The sequence below is a fragment of the Anopheles gambiae genome, chromosome 3, assembly GCF_943734735.2.
Source record: "Anopheles gambiae chromosome 3, idAnoGambNW_F1_1, whole genome shotgun sequence".
In the NCBI taxonomy this organism is placed as follows: domain Eukaryota; kingdom Metazoa; phylum Arthropoda; class Insecta; order Diptera; family Culicidae; genus Anopheles; species Anopheles gambiae.
This window is the reverse complement of record NC_064602.1, coordinates 6,697,614-6,716,504: the sequence shown is the minus strand read 5'-3', so window position 1 is coordinate 6,716,504 and position 18,891 is coordinate 6,697,614. Positions and strand designations below refer to the sequence as shown.

At 45.9% G+C, this 18,891-nt stretch overlaps 2 protein-coding genes across 11 annotated transcripts in view; one reads left to right on the top strand and one right to left on the bottom strand.

Annotated features, from left to right (window-relative positions):
- The first annotated feature begins 261 nt into the window (after positions 1–261).
- Positions 262–18,891, top strand: part of LOC1277771 (potassium voltage-gated channel protein Shaw) — a 56,863-nt gene continuing 38,233 nt past the window's right edge. For 5 of the 9 annotated variants that reach the window (XM_061656022.1, XM_061656017.1, XM_061656024.1 and 2 more), the window contains exons 1-3: positions 298–393; positions 1,788–2,095; positions 16,842–18,487. In XM_061656022.1, coding sequence (XP_061512006.1) covers positions 18,285–18,487 — 203 coding nt within the window. In that variant the 5' untranslated portion in view covers positions 298–393; positions 1,788–2,095; positions 16,842–18,284. Of the gene's footprint in view, positions 394–1,787; positions 2,096–16,841; positions 18,488–18,891 lie in introns of all 9 variants that reach the window. The other 4 variants (XM_061656018.1, XM_061656019.1, XM_061656021.1 and 1 more) reach the window with 4 other exon arrangements.
- LOC133393407 (uncharacterized) lies at positions 9,645–13,709 on the bottom strand. Of its 2 annotated transcripts, none has more exons than XM_061658266.1 (3): positions 13,602–13,709; positions 13,389–13,517; positions 9,645–13,319 (listed from the first exon to the last, which is right to left on the bottom strand). In XM_061658266.1, the coding sequence occupies exons 1-3, from the start codon at positions 13,628–13,630 to the stop codon at positions 12,749–12,751; spliced, it is 729 nt and encodes a 242-aa protein (XP_061514250.1). In that variant the 5' UTR covers positions 13,631–13,709; the 3' UTR covers positions 9,645–12,748. The 2 variants fall into 2 exon arrangements, with proteins under 2 accessions (XP_061514250.1, XP_061514249.1); XM_061658265.1 differs by having other exon boundaries at positions 13,389–13,520; positions 13,602–13,695.

The following is an 18,891-nucleotide window of genomic DNA, read 5'->3' as shown; positions in this document are numbered from 1 at the left end:
TCATTATAGCCGTGGCTGTCAGCCGTTCGGCTCTTGTTTACCTTTTCCACTTCGGCTTTCCGGCACCGTTTGCGGCGTTACGAAGCGTGCGCCAGAAAGAGCAGGCAATGCATTGACTTCCTTTTATCGCGCGCACACACACACACACAAACACGGCATGCGCTTGCAGGGATGTTATTCTAGCCTTGTTTTCCTCTTCTCCACTTCTTCTCTATGTCTCTGCCCCGTAGCTTCCTCGGCTCCACGGTCTGGCGTATCTTGCAACGGGTGCGCCAGTGAATTTGAAACGCGGAAAGCGTAAAATTCGCTGTTAGTCGGTGCCAAATCGTGACCGCGTTCGCACACAACACAACCCTCCGGGAGTTTCGGGTAGGACGGTGACACACACAGTGAGTGAGTGAAGATAGTAACGTTGAATAATTAATTAGAAAAAGGAAAAAAATAGATTAATATTTTAAATGAATAATCATTGTGTGTAAAAATGGAGCAACACGAAACATGCTGATCATCTGCAACTCAAACTTCCCGTTTCTCCAGCACATGTGATCGGATGCGTGATGCGGCTAAATTTTGCTGTGCCCTCTTCCCCCCCCCCCCCCACCCCCTGGGGTGGGAAAATTACCCATCAAACATCCCGAAAAACCGTTACCGTTACTGGACGTGCGATTGTGTGTGTTTTTTCCTTCCTTCCACCCGACGTTTAGCGCCGAAATGGTGTTAATTGAACACAACATTAGAGTGAAGTTTGTTTTCCCCATACATGCATCACACCACCCCGTGGCCGGGGCCATATGCTGCCGCCTCGTAGTGCTACCACCGTTTGAAAGTTTAAAAATTGCGCAAAAGAAGCATAAATAAAGCACCTTCAGCAAAACAGTGCGTACGGGAACGCGTGCGTTGTGTTGTGGCTGAGATGGTGTTGTTTGTTGCCCCAGTTGGTTCGTTAGCCTCCGTGGCCGTTAGCCTCCAGTATCAGACCGGTTAATTAGATTATTCCGTCAGATCCGCCTGCAGTACATCAAAGGCATCGTTTTAATTAATCTCGTTTCCTTAACGAACGGTTGAATAATGGAGGTATTAGGTACCGTGTGCGTGTGTTTTTACAGGGTTCTTTTTTCTTTTTGCTGTCTGTGTCTGTGTTCAATTTTGGGGTGCAAATTTTTGAACCTTTTGCCATAGACGGTATTTATCCCTGCTCTTCTGGCACACATTTTTCTTTGCTTTTCTTTTACAACCCTCCCTTTGTTTTCTCTCCCTCTTTTTCTTTCAATTTTAACTTTTTTCGCCTTGAAAAGCTCCCGTTGCTGGTTTTCTCCCCCTTTTAATCCATTGTTTCAACAAAAGTTTCACTTTCGGCACGAAGCCAACAACAGTGCACAAGCGAGCGACCGGCACCAATTACACGCTTGCCGTGTAATTATGACACGGAAACCTCCTCGGAAACCATTTATTGTATCTGACCCGGCACCATCTTCAGGCGCAATTACGGCGAGCTCATGTGGAAAACTATTTGCACCCCCCCGGTTATGCTGTGTAATTAAAACCATTTACGCCCTTTTCTCAAACACCTTACAACCTCCTCTCTTGCCTGGTGGCTAAGTGTGTTTGTATGTGTGTGATTGCGCTAAAGCATTCTTCCCTGGTACGAGTGGCAAGACCCGATTACGATCTTGAGTTGAGTGTGATTTTTCCGGTGCTAAAGCTGAAGAAAAGGTCACCGCTTGCAAAGGTTTGTTTGAAGGCGAACAGCGATTCAAGTATCTAATTTGAATGTGTTTCGTGTACAGGGATCGTCCCTCCGGCACAAAACCCATTAAGCGGTGGGAAGACGTGCTTGTGTGTGTGTGCATGTGTGTGTGTGTAAAGTCGAAAAGATTTATCTAAATTCGACCAGACAAGATTCGCGTGAAAGCAATGCAAATGTGCCAAAATGGAAGCAAAATCGCGAAAGCAATTAAAGGTGATGGTGTTTCAGGTGAAGTGAAGGCGAAAGGGAGTTCCAAGTGTTAAATGGAATGTAAAAGATACGACAAAAAAAAAACGAGAAGCTCATTGTGATTCAAACTGCGTTCGCTGTGTTTAACAAATCAAAACGGTACGTTACTTCCAAGAAATGTTGTGTTGTTTTGTACAATTTAACCATAAGAAAACAATGGCACATTCAGGAGTTAGAATGAATTTTTTGAAAGACTTTAAGCAAAGGCAACAAAGGGCATAACGGCTTGCTAGACAGTGATCATTCCTGACGATCATAATTCCCTTTTAATAAAGAGATATTCCCTTCAACAAGAAAAAAATATCTTTTTTCCCCAATCAATAGTGAATCAATGCATTTAATGTCTACATGCCTAACTGGTCTCGCCTGCCAAACGATTGTTCTCCATTCTTTCCCATCATTTTAACACTTTCCACCTAAATCCACAATAAACAAATGCTCACAACGGCTCGCCGGAGCGCTAGAACGGGGCCACCGAAAGCTAAAACCATCGTTTGCCATGGATTTAATGAAGTTAATCCCCACACCGGGGGAGTGAAATTTTCATTTTAACACCATACAACACAACACACTCACATGCTGTACAACAATTCGATGAATCATTCAAACCCACCACGCTTCAACATAACTCCAGCACGCTGGACCAGATTACCACCAGATTGTTCCGTTGTTTTGTTTTTCCCGTTTTTGTTGCACTTGTAGACTGAAGGTAGCACACATTTTGGATGGAAATCCCGCCCTTTGCTTCCCAATCTTCAAAGTGACTGTACGTGTTTTTCGTGGTGGTGGTGGTGAATGTCCATCAGCTGTGCCTGCTGCCGCCAAGCGTATTGAGCGCATACACGACTTTGCTTTATGCAGCGAAACGACCATTTGCAATTCAAATCCCGCGGATGTGCCGCCGATCGAAACCCACCCAAGATTGAACTCGGGGAAAATTCGGTACCACGGTGGACGTTTTCGCCCCAATCAGCGTGGAAAGAAAAAAAGAATAGAACGGAACCGAACCGAAAGAATAAATGTAACACGACAATGGGCTGCACGAAAATAAGGCACCCGGCAACAACATCAATCCATCGCCGAGCGTGTGGAATGGAAAACTGCAGCACAATTTCGGAAAAAAGAGATGTTTGTACTTTTCTTTTTGTTGGTTTATCCCAACACACCAGATACACACGGGGGGTAATTGAACTCGCAACGCATCATCACACCGTCGGTAGATAATGGATTCTTCCTTCGAGGGCAGAAAACACTCTCTTACGCCCTATCGCCACGGCTTTTCAACGGCTTTTCATTGACAGTTTTTCAGATAGGCCCTTTTCCAGCACTCGTTATTTATCATCACATTGGGCCAAAAATAAAGGGGAAAAGTTCATCAACACCCTTCGTTTTTTTTTTTTTTTTTTTTTTTTGAGGCGGGGTAAGAAATCGAGGCTTACAAGGTCACAAACTCAATTTGCTTACCTCACTCGCTTCCTTGCTTTCTGGAGTTCAGCATCTTTCGCCACCATTTACGATGGCATAAATTTTCCCGTGAAAATCTGCCATCACCTTTGCACTGTAACGGCCGAAGATCCAATCTTGGCGCCGAGGAAGGAGGAAGAGGAAGAGGTTGTTGTTTTCCTTTCCACCGATTGAACAATCTTCCATTAAACATCCGCAAGTTCGGGTGCATGTTCTATTTTTTGATACCACGCGCCGATCGATTCCCCCTTTTTGCTTCACTCTCATAGTGAGGAGAACTGTTGCAAAAAGTTAAGAATTTATCTTCTCAAGTATCTTATATTTTCTTATGAAAATAATGATTAACACTAAAACATCTTTGATAAAAAATAAAATGCTAAATTATTTGGCGTGTTCCCAGACGATCGCAATCATTAATCAAACCAACACCAACTGACACGCCAACCGCTCTCACGATGATCGTCTCATTTTACCATCCATTTTCCCCCACCAAGCCACACATTATCACTGATCCGAGCCGGATTTCCGTTTCATTTTCCCAGGCTTTTAGCTGCCCCTGCCAACGGGTGACACACGGTTTGCCATTTTCGCACAACGTAACGATCGTTCCGGTTCGATGGCATAAATATTTCTATTTTTCCGGTCCCCTTCCAACACCACATTCTTGCTTGGGTCGTGCTCTCTAAAGCTCGCCGCCACCACCAGCTCCCTAGAAAGATATATTAAATAAACATAACTCTTTTTGCCTCGCCACTCAGAACAGGCTTTTCTTTGGCACCCGGTGACGACGAAACAAAACAATTTAAACACCACCTGGGACTTGTGTTGCTGTAACTCGGTGCGTTTCTATCGGTACGCACTGCTCGGATTGTAACGGAGAAACTCCCATTTCCATTTCCGTACCTAAATCCAGCCAAATATCAAACCCAACTCTCCTGGCAGCTCGTTGAGAAAGCACCCATCTCCCTTGCCTTAATCCAGCATGTGTCCTAGCACGGGCCTAGATCTTAACAGCTTTCCACCTACCTACCAGTTGGCTTGGTTTGGAATTGAAATATCCAATTTCGTTGTCGTTTGGGCCATTGGGTTGGCCCATTATTTGTCGTTGTTTGTCAGCGTACGACAGCCACTCGCCCGAAGGCTGGTGGCCGGGGACAACGGCTTTTGCCGGTGCGCCAGTTTCCATTTCCTGTTGAAACTTTACTTTCATTGGAAAATGGAGCCTCTATTTATCGGGCAATCTAGAGCATGGATAAAGATAATATGCCTGACAGGCTCTGCCTTGTTTGTGGGGAATCGCTGCCGAATCTTTCTTCATTAATCTCGTGCACAAACAAGTTGTCGTTGCGGCCCGGCCAATCCATTCATCATCATTCTTTGTAAACAGGGAAATGGTTTTCGAAACTTTTCAACCTAAAAACGCTTTTGAAATGAGCTTTCTATGGAAAAGACACAACGCGTATTATGAAAAAGGAAGCATCATGATAATTTGAAACAGTAAGAATGATACTTTACGCCTAAAATTATGCAATGTCTTCATTATGTCCTTGAGAATCTTCAGTAACGAATTCGGTGTTACTAAACTGCATACATTCAGGCGCTGAGCACGCATTTGTTCGAACCATCCATAACAGTGCTTGAATTATTTATATACTTCACTAGTTTCTTTCCACCTGAACAATTTCTCATACATACTTCAGCAATTTCGAATCGATAACTGACCCATACGACTCTCTTCAGAAACTCCCAAACTCTCAGACACCCAAAACTACGTCCCAAAGTTCCTCTCCCACAAAAGCACAAAATCCCAAGTCCCAAAAACTGTCAACGCCAAGGTACAAAACTTTACCCCATCCCAAACTTTAAAACACAATAACGTACGAGCTTAATTGACCGACACCTCCGGTCCGGAGACCGGAAGGAACTCTCGCTCGCTTGTAACAGGGACCAACCGGTAACCCGGTAACTAGCAGGACTTTGAATTTAAATTGGATTTGAATTCCTTTGATTGATTTGCTCATGCTGTTGCACTCCAAAAAGCTCCTCCCCGGACAAGGTCCCATTGAGAGGTTGAAGCTGTACAGTTCTCCTCTCCCACCCTACCGATACAGATTAAGGAGAAAGAAAATCCGATACACAAACGTCTGGACACATTTCTTTCTGCCTCAGTTGATCCTGTCCCACTGCTGTCGCCTTCGCCACTGCCGAAAACACACCCCTCCCATCCCGGTCAGTGCTGAGTGGTGGTAATTTGCATATAAATTCGATCTGACGTCGTCGGTCGAATCGAATCGAAACTCGATTTCTACCACAACCCTCTTCCCCCGGCGCGCGTTGTTTCGAGGAGGGTTTCGATTTAGCATAGCGTCCTTGACTGACACATGGAAAACGATCGTCTGTCGTTGTTTCCTTTTTCCGGTAGTCCGGTACAGAAGAGAACCTGCCCGAACCGCATCCCTTTACCCCGTTTTTTTGGTTCGTGCAATTGCATGCCAGACTTTGCCCACTGTACTGCAGCATAAGCAAGGGAACTCTCGAGTGTTTGCACCCAAAACCGAACGTTTCACCTCAAACCCCCCCAAAAAAAAACACCGTCCCCCCAAAGAACATCAAGAAACATGAACGCTTCCAAAAATAAAATCAAACCACTTTTGTGAGCAAAAACCATCGCCGGTGGCATCGCTCTTGCTCACTTGCTCGCAGCGCTTCCAGCGTACCGACAACAGACGGGCGACACCACAGAAAATGTTTATTCATGTACCGGGTTGTGCCGGGTAATGTGTCCCATCTTTGTGGCTTCCCCCGTTGTGGAAAAGCGGAGGGAGCGGCAAAAACAACAAGCTCGAGGAGGGTTTTTTTCGAGGCTCAGTTTTTTCGTACGGGCCATCGACAAAACCAGAAAACGACGAAAACGACACGCTCAGTACGGGCTCAGCTTTAACCTCTTCTGAAACGATTTGATTTATTAGAACCTAAAATGAAACACTGACCCTTTTCGCAGGCCCTGCCCGGCCAATTTGGTGGCACGGTTGGCCAAAGTGTGATTTAATTCTTTGATTTGCTTGGGTTGCTCTTTCCGACAGCACTACTACTGTCGTCATGCTGCAGACAAACAGATAAAACGCCAGTCAACCCCGTTCGTAAAAAGGAAGTGAAGAATTACGCGCTTATCATTCAACCGCACGCACACGTGCAAATGTGCATCGTGCGTGGTTAATTAATTTTTCCCATTTATGTCGAACATCAATTGATCGAAAGCAAGGATACAGATCATCAAGAGTTGTGGATGGGAGGACGCAAAAAAAACAATTTATAATTAATTGCTCTTTGCAACAAACGGGAGAACACCAATCGTTTGTCAGTCATTGGGAAATTCGGAAGGAGGAAGATGCTGGTCATGCTGGATGAATCGATGTAATTGGAAAATACCGATTCGTTTGCGTAAAGCACGATAGGTGGTAGTTCAATTACCGTTTCGAGTGCGATGCTGTAATTAAATGGGTTTATAAAGGGACGTTTCTGGAAAAATGCTGCATTTTAATTGATGCAAGAATGCTGCTGCTTAAGGATGATTTAACATGAATTTGTGCTCGTTTGTCACGTTTTGTTGCCAAGCAAAACGAATATTCCACAAGCGTTACTCATGATTGTACCAAACAACCGTATCACTTCATCGATTTTATTGCCCAAAACACTCTCCAGCACAACTCACAACAGCTGATCTTTCTCAAATTTCCACAGTGAAAGCAATCACTAGAGTTTTCATTTCCGATCATCCGATCCGGTACGCAACGCGGTACCGTGAAAGCGAAACTGATCGTAAATCTCACCCTCACACACACGTTCACTCTCTCCCAAACTAGAGCGGCCTGGTAAACACTGCGCTGTAACAAAGCCGCTCGCGTACGCTACTGGAATGGAATGAAAAAACGAACCCTTCGACTTCGACAGCTATAAAAAGAACGAACTGTTAATACGTCGTCGCCGTCGCGTGGCGTGGCGGTGGCGCACGAGTCAGACAGCGAGCAGCGTGTGCAGACGAAACACTTCATTTTTCATTGCCAACACTTTCGGCGGGGAAATGGGAAAAACTGGTGAAAAGGGTTGATTGGCCCGAAACGAAACAACGAGTTCGATCGAAACAAAGTGATCGGGAGTATTTTTGGAAGATGGATCATACACTGTCTCCTTTCAACGACTTAATTTATCATCATTTGCGGGTGTTTTTTGCGAATTTTGTTTGATATTCCACGAAAGCAGAACTTTGCTTATTTCAAAGAGAAGAACATCAGCATAAAAAAGCATATGAAAAAGCGTTTGCAAAATAAGATCATATCAACAACAACCAGGAGGTTTGTTAATTAAAAGCAAACATTCCACATATCAGCACACACTCACACGAACTTTCTCGTTGCTCATTTGCTTGCAATCAGCAGCGACTCATCATCAACCGTGAAGCAGGAAAAAGCTTTTCCCGCAGCGTTTCCGGCTACATATGAAAATAAATTCTTCCCTCACCCAAACGGGGATGTAGCGAAAGGACGAGCAAAGTTTAACCGTAGTGAAGAAAAATAATTGCACTAACCGAAAGGCCTTGTCGAGAGAAAAAGTATGTGCCTGTGTGTGTGTGTTTGTGCGGTTGCAATGCTGTTTGCTGTGAGCTATGCGGAAAAAGGCGGCAAATAAAAACACATTACTCTCCTGCGTGTTGCTTGCCCGGTTATCCCATTTTTTTGCTTTGATTTGAACCACCCGCAAACAGGCACTTTGCATGCGGGTGAAGGAAGATAGGGGGGGGGGGGCAAAAAATCCACCACGAAGTGCAGGAAAATTGTGCAGAACGGAATAAAAATAATAATCTGAGATTAAAAACAAAAGGCACCATCCGCTTCCACTTATCGTAATAACCCGCATGATGTTATCTTCGATCAGGGGGGGGTAAAGGATCAAGAGGATCTGTGTGGGGAGTGGCGGGGGGGGGGGAAACCCATGCAGAAAACTTTCAATCCACGCTCTAAGGTGGAAATGCTGACGGGGAAACCTGCATTTATGTTCTTCAATTATTTCTACACTCAGCTCGCTTTAGCCGCGAGCGCACCGAAGTTCAGTGCGAGTTCAGTGAGAAATGTCGATGATGAGGACCAGATAGTGAGTGAGATAGCGCGTGATAGCGTCATTACATGAACAGCTTACCGAGCGCTTTCAGCAGGAACAACTTCCGACTATTATTTATCGATCCGTCGTAAAGCTGCACGCATGAAACATACCTTCCTTAATGGATAAGATGCAGCAAAACTGCACCACCACCCGCAGCATCGAAGCATGTTTTAATCTATATGCAAATTACCAACTAACATCTTGTCACCGGATCGGAGAACGCAACCTACCACCGAGAGACAATGCGCTAATACGCTCACACACACTGCACTGCGGTCCAAGTCTTTAGCTGTGCGCCTGGGAAAAGGGCGGCTGGCGAAGATTGCGCTTTTCATTGCCAACCTCGGGGAACACGGGAACAATACAATGAAAACTGCGCTCAATCGCTCGACACCGTTACCGCTGATGAATCACACATCCGGACGGGGAGGTTTACATCCGCAAGCGAGCAATATTGGTTTTACAACCACGGGAAACGATTCCAAATGGAGTGATGATTCAGACCATCGAATGTTACCACCGCAGGAAGAACGATGATGATGATGATGATAGTTTAAACGGAATAATGGTCGTTGCGGTGCCAGATAATGTTTATTGTTTCATTCTGGTTTAGGGGCAAGTAAATTAAGCTGTGAAATATTTATGGAACGTTTTGGGTGATGATCAAGCGAAACGTGTGTTGTAAAAATAAGAGAATAAATGGCAATCTACTCTTAGAATCCAAAGTAATTATAAATTAATATAAATTCCCGCTTTCCAACAATTTCATCGCAAGAATCGGCTCCCCAACTCTCAATTAAAAGACTTACCTTTCAACCACGACGCTTAATTACTCTTTTCGAGCTTAATTTCACACACAAACATTGGATAGAAACATTTAATTCAATAATCAACGAAAGTCACACCCTCTCTCTCTCTCTCGCTCGCCACGTATTGCAATCACGTACCACACCAAACAACACCAAACAGCACCGCTGGCAGTATATTTGAGTCGGCTACCGCCCCGAAAAAATAACACCCACCCATTCCCACCCTCAGGAAGCAACACTAAATTAAATTAAACTCTTTCAATTGAATTTTATTTAATTGCCACCAATTGTCACGGGTTCCGTTCCCGTGAACGCTTCCCGCTCGAACGCTGTCACGCTGTATTCAATTGTTCAAACCTTATCCAAAGCATACAACCCCAAAGCAACGTCACAGGAAGCTCCACAATAACCCGAAAAGAATTAAAAACAGCATCCCATCCTTTCCCTTCCATCCCACAACAAACAAACAACACGAAACAACTGTGGTGGTAGGGACACGTGCCCAATTGGGTGTCTCTATGACCAAAGCTCGCCTACTATGACAGTTTTCCACTTTGTATGTGTGTGTATGTGACTCCCGATGTGCAGCCTACCTAGCAGCCGTCGATTATGTTGTGGTTCGGTGAACTAATTTTTGCCATTGTTTGCGGATCGTTCGTTTCCGGTGGCGCATAGCTTCCGGTTTTGGGTAGGAGAGTTGCATACAAAAATACAAAACCAAGTGAAAAGTCGATACACAATGGGAGTTTAATTAGTGAATAGATAAAGAAGGAAGGGAAAGCAACAGGTAGGAAGACGGGAAACGTACAGAGATAATATTTAAAAGTATTGGAATGTAATTGCATCCGCGAAAAAAACTATAAAAATCAAGCATTAAGAGCATTAAAATGGATTCAATAAAAACAGCCTAATGACGGCATTATCTTGATCTCTTTAGGGTGCGTTTTTACACTTATCTTTAAGCAGTTGTTATCCCAACTAAGCTTAATTATCAAATCATGTGTGTGACATCAACATCCACTTCTCTTCTCTATGCTCACCTAATTATGGAAACACAGAAAAGCCATTGATTACTGATTCATTCCTCCCATCGCATCCAAATACGACCATTCTACCCACTATAAGCCATCACCGCGCTCCGATTAGCTAACCCCAAAAAGTGTGTTGCCTCTTCTTGCACGACGTTAATTTATCTCCTCTCGCCTACTGCTTAATCAGCACATTACCATCATCACCACCATCATCCTCCGCCTCCGCCAAAAAAAAAGCAGCAGCAGCAAATCTAAAACAGCGTCGGTTTAACACCTTTTCCCCAACCTCAACTGCCTCCTCTACCCCCCTCTTCAACGCAACGTTCCCAAAAAACAAAACAAACCACCCACTTTCCTGTTTCGAGCATCGAGTAATTGTAAGCGACCGTTTGTTGCCCTGTGGCGGTTTAATACAGAGAGAGAGAGAGCGCCATAAAAATAGCACCAGCCCGGTTCTAGCGGGCGGAAACTCGGCACAATTCGGTGTATCGGAATTGTGTCAGATACAGCGCGAAGTCGACAACGACGACGCATTGGCAGAGCAGATGTAACATCAACATTCGCGGTCGTATCTTTGTGTGTGTGTTTGTTGCCTTCCGGATTTACTCGGAAGAATGCTGGAGGGTAGTTTGGGGCAGTGTAAGACATTTTACAGAGCTCATCTTTAATCCAACTAAAAGCACTGATATTGATTTTTACAACAGACGACCAACCGCACACGCGACATCTTCTTTAAATTCGCCTGTTTCGTTTAACCTCATTTCTGTGGCGTCTGTTGCTGAGAAGGATCCTGTCATGCTGCAGCCGGAGAGACTGACAGAAATCTGCTTGACCCAAAGGCACAAGCAAGCTGGCAACACGCTATCGATTTTGGTTTGCCAAGAAACTGGGGAAAACTCACAACGAAACACACCAAACGAGACAAAAACCACTCAGACCACACTGTCTAACAGCTTTACAATGTCCAAGTGGTGGCAGTGGTCGTTTACTTGCAATAGGACCAGGACGAACAAAATAACAAGAAGAAAAAAAGCGCCTCTCGACCCACTGCACAACAGGAAGTGTGCCAAGTGACAATAAGACGATATCAATTATTCAGATTCAATTTACATTCATGTTTGCCCTGGTGCTTCACCAGTCGCACACAGTGGACGGACGCTTAAATCTTTCGCCATCGGCAGCCGCGCTTTAAGTCTTCCACCGCTGCTCGCTGCGGCACGGGGGAAACAAGACAATCGGATTAGCGGTGGAAAGCTTGTGTGGAAAGGCCACTACAACCGCTACAGATGGGCAACGGTAGACCAACATGTACTGTCCCTGTGCGTCTTTTCCCGACCACACCCGACGTACCGGAGGATGACCGCATTGGCGAAAATGCTAACCGGAACAAACGAACAAACGAACCGGGACCGCCCGGTCACCGGATATCGATTGCAAATTGGCTGTGCATGTCTGAACAATGTGCACGATGTGCTCTACCCCCTCTACCCGAGGGATTTGGTGGGCCGTTTTTATGCCCTCCTCCCGCTTGGATCGATTGATTGTGATGCGGCACAGAACATCGCTCCCACCGGGTGGGACACCACAGGGCAAAGATGGATGAGCAAAATTTGCCCACCACAGCACCCACCTTGCCACCTTTGATTTGGCGTGTCATCGGGTGGGTTTTGGAATGCCCCGAAGGACTACAATTATGCTTAGCTCGCCCGGGAGGATGACAGTTTCTTCTCGTGGCGATACAAAATGGGTTTGAGACCACCAAACAGACAAAGAAGAACACAGTCAATCCTTCATGGAACCACAGCGCGCTTACCACAGCAACTAGCGTTATTGCACTAATCAGAAATAATCACTCGAAAGGTCTTATTGATTTAGTACACATTGAGCTCACTCTGGCACTGCTGCCACATGAACCACTTTTGCTCGGCTGGTTTGATGTGGCTCGCTTGTTATGCTGATGGACTTTGCGGTAAACAAATCCAACCCGATCGATACCAACACGGGAAGTAACAAACGGGCAACCAACCGCGGGCCATATTTATAGTTGAGGCCATTACTGCAGAAGGTCATTGAGAAGTGGGGAGCGGAAATGTCTACGCGGCAAGCAGCATTGATTTGAGTACAGTCGTTCCGAACGTTTGCTCTCACATTATGATTATTGCACACTGCGAAACGTTTGCTTGAAAAATTATAAGCCAATAATGATGAGGTTTAACATACTTGATATTGGATGATGATGATGGTACTTCTTCACTACATTTTCAACCAACCCAACAACCACGATCAATAGCTCACTCATCAATCGGTAGTAAAATACTGCCAATCCAACCGAAAAAACGCTCCAGCGTCATTGCCAACAGCTCGAGTAAGCTGAGGTTGTGCTTACTCTCCGTTAGGCCGAACATTTTCGGATTCAGCTCAATTAGTTCGTTTTCCGATGAATCGTCTTCCGGCTCCTCGTAGTACATGGTGGCTTCCTCGAACTCATCCTCTTCCGTTCGCTCCCAATGCTGCCTCAAAAACCAGTATATCGTGTGAACGTTAACATTGCACAGCACAACGATCACCGCCACTACTACCACAATCAATGCGATCGATCGCCCAACAGCCGCACACTGTGATCCGACATGCCATCTGCGCCGCGAACCATTCCGCAAATGCTCGCTGCAAACATTCACGAACGTGCAGTTGGGATGCAGTGTAGCGTCACCCTTCAGCTCCGGATCGCACCGGCAGTCAGTGTTGCGGTTGTCGGGCTCATCTTCATACTTGATGTCCTTCACCTTGCCGGCTGGACTTCCGAATCCGAGCTGCGACTTGGCATCACCGACGTGTAGCTTCCTTCGTGGAAGGCATTTTTTCCTGCAAAAACAAAGCGTGTTAAGTAATGCTGCAATTGAACGATTTGTACTTTAGCTTCTTTGCGCTTACGTTTGAAACACAGTCACTGGCGATGCGGTAGCCTTTGCCACCGGGATCCGTGTTTCCCGGGGGCTCACCGGACTGGCGGTGCCTGATCGATTCGACCTCGGTCCGGTGAGTGTGTACTCGCTCTTAACCCTGCTAACGAAACGAGTGGAGCTGTGAATGTGTTGTAGTTTGCGTTGGAGAGAGTGGTGAAAAAGAGAAACGAAACACACTTACTTGCCAATGGTCAACATTTTGCTTACCATGTTTCGCTTTTAGTACTGAAACGGCTTTCTTCTTTGTCAACCGTCACTGTCTACTACGATCGATGCGAGGCGTTTTTCACTCGCTGTGGAAAACCCGTAGCAACACGGGCAAATGAAGCAGGTTACTAGAGTGCATACGAAGAAAGGAAGGAATGCAATTGAGACATTTGTAATTTCGCTACAACTGGTTTCAATATGTACAAAAATAATCACCATGAGTAAACGAACCGCACCACAACTATTTCTTGTTGTTTTGCCCCACACTTTGCTGAACTTTAAATAGCATCGATCGAGGTTAACGAAGCGCTGGCTGCTCTCTTTCTTCAGCTCGAATCAATGACCTTATTTCCATTTCTACCACATCCACACACACACACAGCAAGCCATCCTTTACGAACCGTTTCAGAAAATTAATGCCTTCTCCTAGAGCCACTTTTGGTGGCCACATAAAACACTAATAATGAGCTTCTTTGGTTACCGCCAGGAGGCAGCCAGCCAGCACTAGCAGTAGTGTGTGGCGTCGTAAATTATGAAAACGCTATGACATTGCACTTCGGCTCCGGATCGAACCCGGATCGAATAATATCCTATTTTTCATCATTTCATACTTCATCAGCCCCTTATAAATCATTCACCAAAATACGTCCCGATGCGTTTTTGCTTCTCTCTTTCTCTCTCTCTCTGGTTCTCCATCCCAGCTCAGCGCTGGTTAAACAGCGTTGACCCACGGGTATGGTATCGCTAGTACCACTAGTGGCATAGTTCACATCATCATCAGTCATGTTGTGGTGCGGTTGGTTTTTAACAACGTGACAAACGTTCCCCGAGTGGAGACGCTAGCCACGATCGTCCTGTCCTGAATCATTTTCTAAACACGAGTAATGTTGATTGGATTTTTGACATCGCCTTTGGCTTCTCCCTCGCCGTTAAAACGACCCCCGGGACGGGAGCGATACTTGACATAATATTTATCCAACCAACTCACCACAAACTCCAGCTGAAGCATAGCCTACTTGAAGGCGCAATCACCTTACACCACTACCACCAAGGGTGGGCACTCGTTTCGGTGTGTCATCAGTTTCTCCCACACAAGCCCCGATCGATGGGAACAAATATTTTCCTGTCCCCAAAAGCATTGAGCGAAAACTTTAGAGCAAAAAGTGGAAGCAAAGTCCACAACCATCGGCTGCAGAAAGATATCGAGCTGCTGCTTTTCAATCACCCACACAGAGAGAGAAAAAGAGGAAGAGCGAAACGAAACAGAAGCAAAAAGTGAACTAATTCATGTCGCCTAACGGCCCCCCAAGTACGTACGAGAAAATGACAAACTTTATCGAGCGGCTTCTTCAAAATCTTTCCAAAGAAAGTTGTTGGAGTATAACAAAAAAAAGCTCCCAATGAATGGAGTCGGATTACGGCCAATGGCTGACTGCCTGCTGCTCTATGTTGTTTTTTTAGAGAAAGATGACGCAAGCTGTTCCTGTGCAGCATCTGGAAGCTTTCGGGAAGCGACCGCAGCACGCTCAGGCTCGTGCTATCCGAACAACACCCTTGAAAATGCCCCTGCCTTAGTCGGTAATAATGCAAACAAAAAGAGGAAACACAACAAGAAACAAGAATATTCCAGGAAGTGATTAGAACAGACGAAAACCTATAAAATCCAATTTGTACAGCGATATTTTGCCGCCAATATCATCCTTGCGGCAGGGCCACTGTACTGCGATCTTAATTGAACGTTCCGTGGGATGTGAGAGGCTATTGAGTTTCTGTCCCGGGGCAGACATATTTTGAACGATTGCGGATGGACGTACGGAATAATATGGAAAAGTTGAAGGGGGCAGAAAAATTAAAAGATCATTTGTCTTCCCACTCCGTGTTGTATTGGGTGAGTTCGATTGAATGAGAATTAATTATCATTTTGCTTATAATTCATGAAAAATGATCCATCTTTGCCGCGGAAGACTTCGAAGAAATGTTTGGAAGAAATCAAATTCAGCAAAACGTAGCACGAAATAAATAACCCAACGATGATGTGCATAATCTAACGAGTGATGCAAGAGATCTGGAATTAGTTTTACCCACTTTGCCCTTCTTCTCGTTTTGGGTAAGGGATCTCAGGTCTTTCTGCTTCAAACACGACGTCCTCGATTGCATCTGGTCGAGAAGCGCTAAAATTATGAATAAACTTCTCGTTTACATTGCACAGTTCAAGAGACAATTTAAGAAAACATAACTCAGATCCGGTGCATCATTCCCAGCAGGGCTAAACATGCTCCTCTCGAACCCATCGACCATCTCGTGGTGCATCACTTCAAACATAAAATCCGTATACAATGAAGCCAGAAGCCGCTTTCGTCATCGCGGCCAACTCCCTCAATTTTAGAACCGTGTTTAGTACAACTCATCTCTCCATTCCTCTTGCACACAGCCCATTACGGTGTCTTGTTGTTCGGCGCTTGCCTCGGCGTAAATAAACAGTGTGCGCGCTCCGCCACCGTGAGGTACAGCCGTGTTTGAGCACGAGGACCCTAGGAATAACAACATTGCTTTTGCGCCGTGAGAGTTTACGACGGAACTTGCGTCTTCTTCGGCCGAAGATATCTTCCCTTCCCTCCCTACCCCCCACATTGGCCCCCACAGATGAGAACGCTTTGATGAGCAGCATCCGGATACTTGGGGCTCCCTCGTCTTGGCCACCTTCCCGCGAAGGGGTCTCTAAACAAGCCTCGTCAACGGGCAGCAATAAAACCATCACCCTTTCGTAACTGGCCGCACGGGTTCGGCGGTTCGCGGTTCGGCGGGCGCAATGTTTGATTTATAGTGAGCCAGAAGCCGCACCTAGTGTAGTCTGGTTTTTAGTGATCTTCAAAGTTTGCCCTTTTATTGCAGAGGGTAAACAACGGTTGTGTGTCATGCGGTGTGTGCATGAGAGTGACCCAAATCATTCCGCCCCCCGGGACACTGAAACAACGTTTTCCCTGTTTTAAGATTCCATTATAATTTGAGCAAACTTGCTTTGATGTTAATAACACATTTCGCCCCTGAAATTAATCGCCTTTTGCACCAACCAAATGCCAAATTGGATCCATTTCCGAGAAGCATGTACTTTCCTGGAGCAGCAGCAGCAGCAGCTTTCAATTGATTTATTCATGGTCAAAAAGTTAATTCCCTTCTCTGTTTGCGTTCTCTCTGTCTCTCTCTTTGTCCACAGAGCATCCCTGCAGTCCGTTGGAACGTCACCGTGCAGCGTGCGCCCGGGTCCTGGGTACGATAAGACTCCACATTTGCAAAGTCGTTGACTGGAATTGCCTTCCTTCGTTGCCGTGTTTGGTCATAGCGTCACCATCATCATCTTGGAGCGCCGTGTCGTCATCTGAATTTTGTTGGCTTCGCTGTAATAAAGAGACGGGTCCAATTTGCTAAATGTGGCCCAAATGCTAGCCTCTGTGTGGAGGGTAATGGTGAAGATACTTTTAGGAACTCATTCCTGGAATACGAGCGGCACGTGCAGGAGGAAGCCAGTGTAAGTGAGCTTTATACGCTTGATCCAGACATAAAACCGAAGTCGTCGTAGCTGACTGGTCAAAGACCCGTGCCGCACGTTCCGCCGTACCTTCAACCGGCGCGCTTAAGCCATCCACTGTACCGCGTCTCCTCACACAAGCGAAAAAGGGATACGCACCGGACGTGACCATAAAAATTGACTCCTTCGCCTTCATTTCCGCTCCGCTCCGGGGAACGCACGAGCATCATCAGCCTTGCCAGTTGTTGCGGTGCGGTCACATTTTTCCGGCGGCGTGACAAATCGATCCCAAGTTGCTTCCGTTGCAATCGATACACGCGGTGCGCCCGGGAGCTTTCCCGGCCTACCCACGGGGAAATGAGAAAACGCAAACGCATCAAACCGTAGCAGCAGTCGGCGGAGTCACACTCGGCATTCACGGCGGCGTGCGAAAGTGTTGATCATGCCAACTGCCTGACGGTACGCCTGGCATGTGCGTGTGAGTGGCAGTGAGTTTGGTGTTTTGCGTCCCGTCGGTGCGTCTACAGTGAAGCGTTCTAGAGGTGGCTAACAAGAAGAAATAAATTATCAGTGGTGTGGTGTGTAGTTTGTAGCAGAAAAAAAGAGCCGGTGTGAGTTAAGACGCCGGAAAAGGGACCGGTTGTGCCATTAAAAAAAGGACTTTTCCGAGACCCAGCGCTCAAGAAGATTAGTTTGAAGAAGATGCAGCAATAAGTGCCACATAGAGAATGCTTCTCGGCGAGTCCCCGATAAATGGGACGATCCCTTTTTTGTGCTTTTATGTTTGTGTGGTACAAGGAAACAAAGTGAACCTCGGAGTAAGTGAATCTGTTCGTGCGTAAAACAAACCCACAAACTGTGTGTGTGTGTGTGTGTCCGCTATCGTCCCCTTAAAGCTGCTTAATTTGTGCAGTGTGCGTAAGTTACGAAACAGTACGACCCGCTGCAGAAGCTCCCAAGAACGACCACCATTCAAGGTCGCCGAAGGATGCGGTCCGGTCCAGTGGCAAACAACCGGCGGTCCCTTTTGCGGTAGAGACGCTGCAAAACAATCTCCCCCCCCCCCTGGGCGGCCCCGGTGTTTAATTCATTTACTGCTCAAAGCACCCAATTTCCTTGCTCGGCCTCACCATGAACATTATGGACTCGGAGAACCGGGTCGTGCTGAACGTGGGCGGCATACGGCACGAAACGTACAAGGCGACGCTCAAGAAGATACCGGCGACCCGGCTGTCGCGCCTTACCGAGGCGCTAGCCAATTACGATCCGATCCTGAATGAGTACTTCTTCGATCGGCACCCGGGCGTGTTCGCACAGGTGCTCAATTATTATCGGTAAGTGTGCGTATGTGTGTGTATGTGTGTGTGTAGAGATGAAATATTATAAATGCCATCAGGGGAATGAACAAGGTACTACAGCCTTGTAGTGAATAAATTTGATAAAATGGTTGAGAGGTGCGTGACTGTATTTCGTGTTTATGTAAAACGCAATCATATCCTTGAAGGGATTTGAAAAGCTTCCTAAAATTTAAGAGCTTGCTCTGTCGCAATATCAGCCTAAAGGTATACAATCTCATCTCATGATGGAATTAGTCTTCAAAATGTCGCCTAAATGTAGGCAATTTCTTTGCAAATGCTTTTATTTGATCCCTATTATGAATTGTGTACAATTAACAGATCATTCTAATGAAAGTTTATATAAATGGACTCTGTAAATGATATTCTAAAGAGTTTACACA

What these genes read in the sequence shown, in the direction of transcription:
- LOC133393407 (XM_061658265.1), bottom strand. Translation starts at nt 13,630, where the DNA reads ATGGTAAGCAAAATGTTGACCATTGGCAA. An exon ending in AAAATGTTGACCATTGGCAA is followed by an intron (nt 13,521 to 13,601) that starts GTAAGTGTGTTT and finishes TCGTTTCGTTAG; the next exon opens with CAGGGTTAAGAGCGAGTACA. An exon ending in CCAGTGACTGTGTTTCAAAC is followed by an intron (nt 13,320 to 13,388) that starts GTAAGCGCAAAG and finishes TTGTTTTTGCAG; the next exon opens with GAAAAAATGCCTTCCACGAA.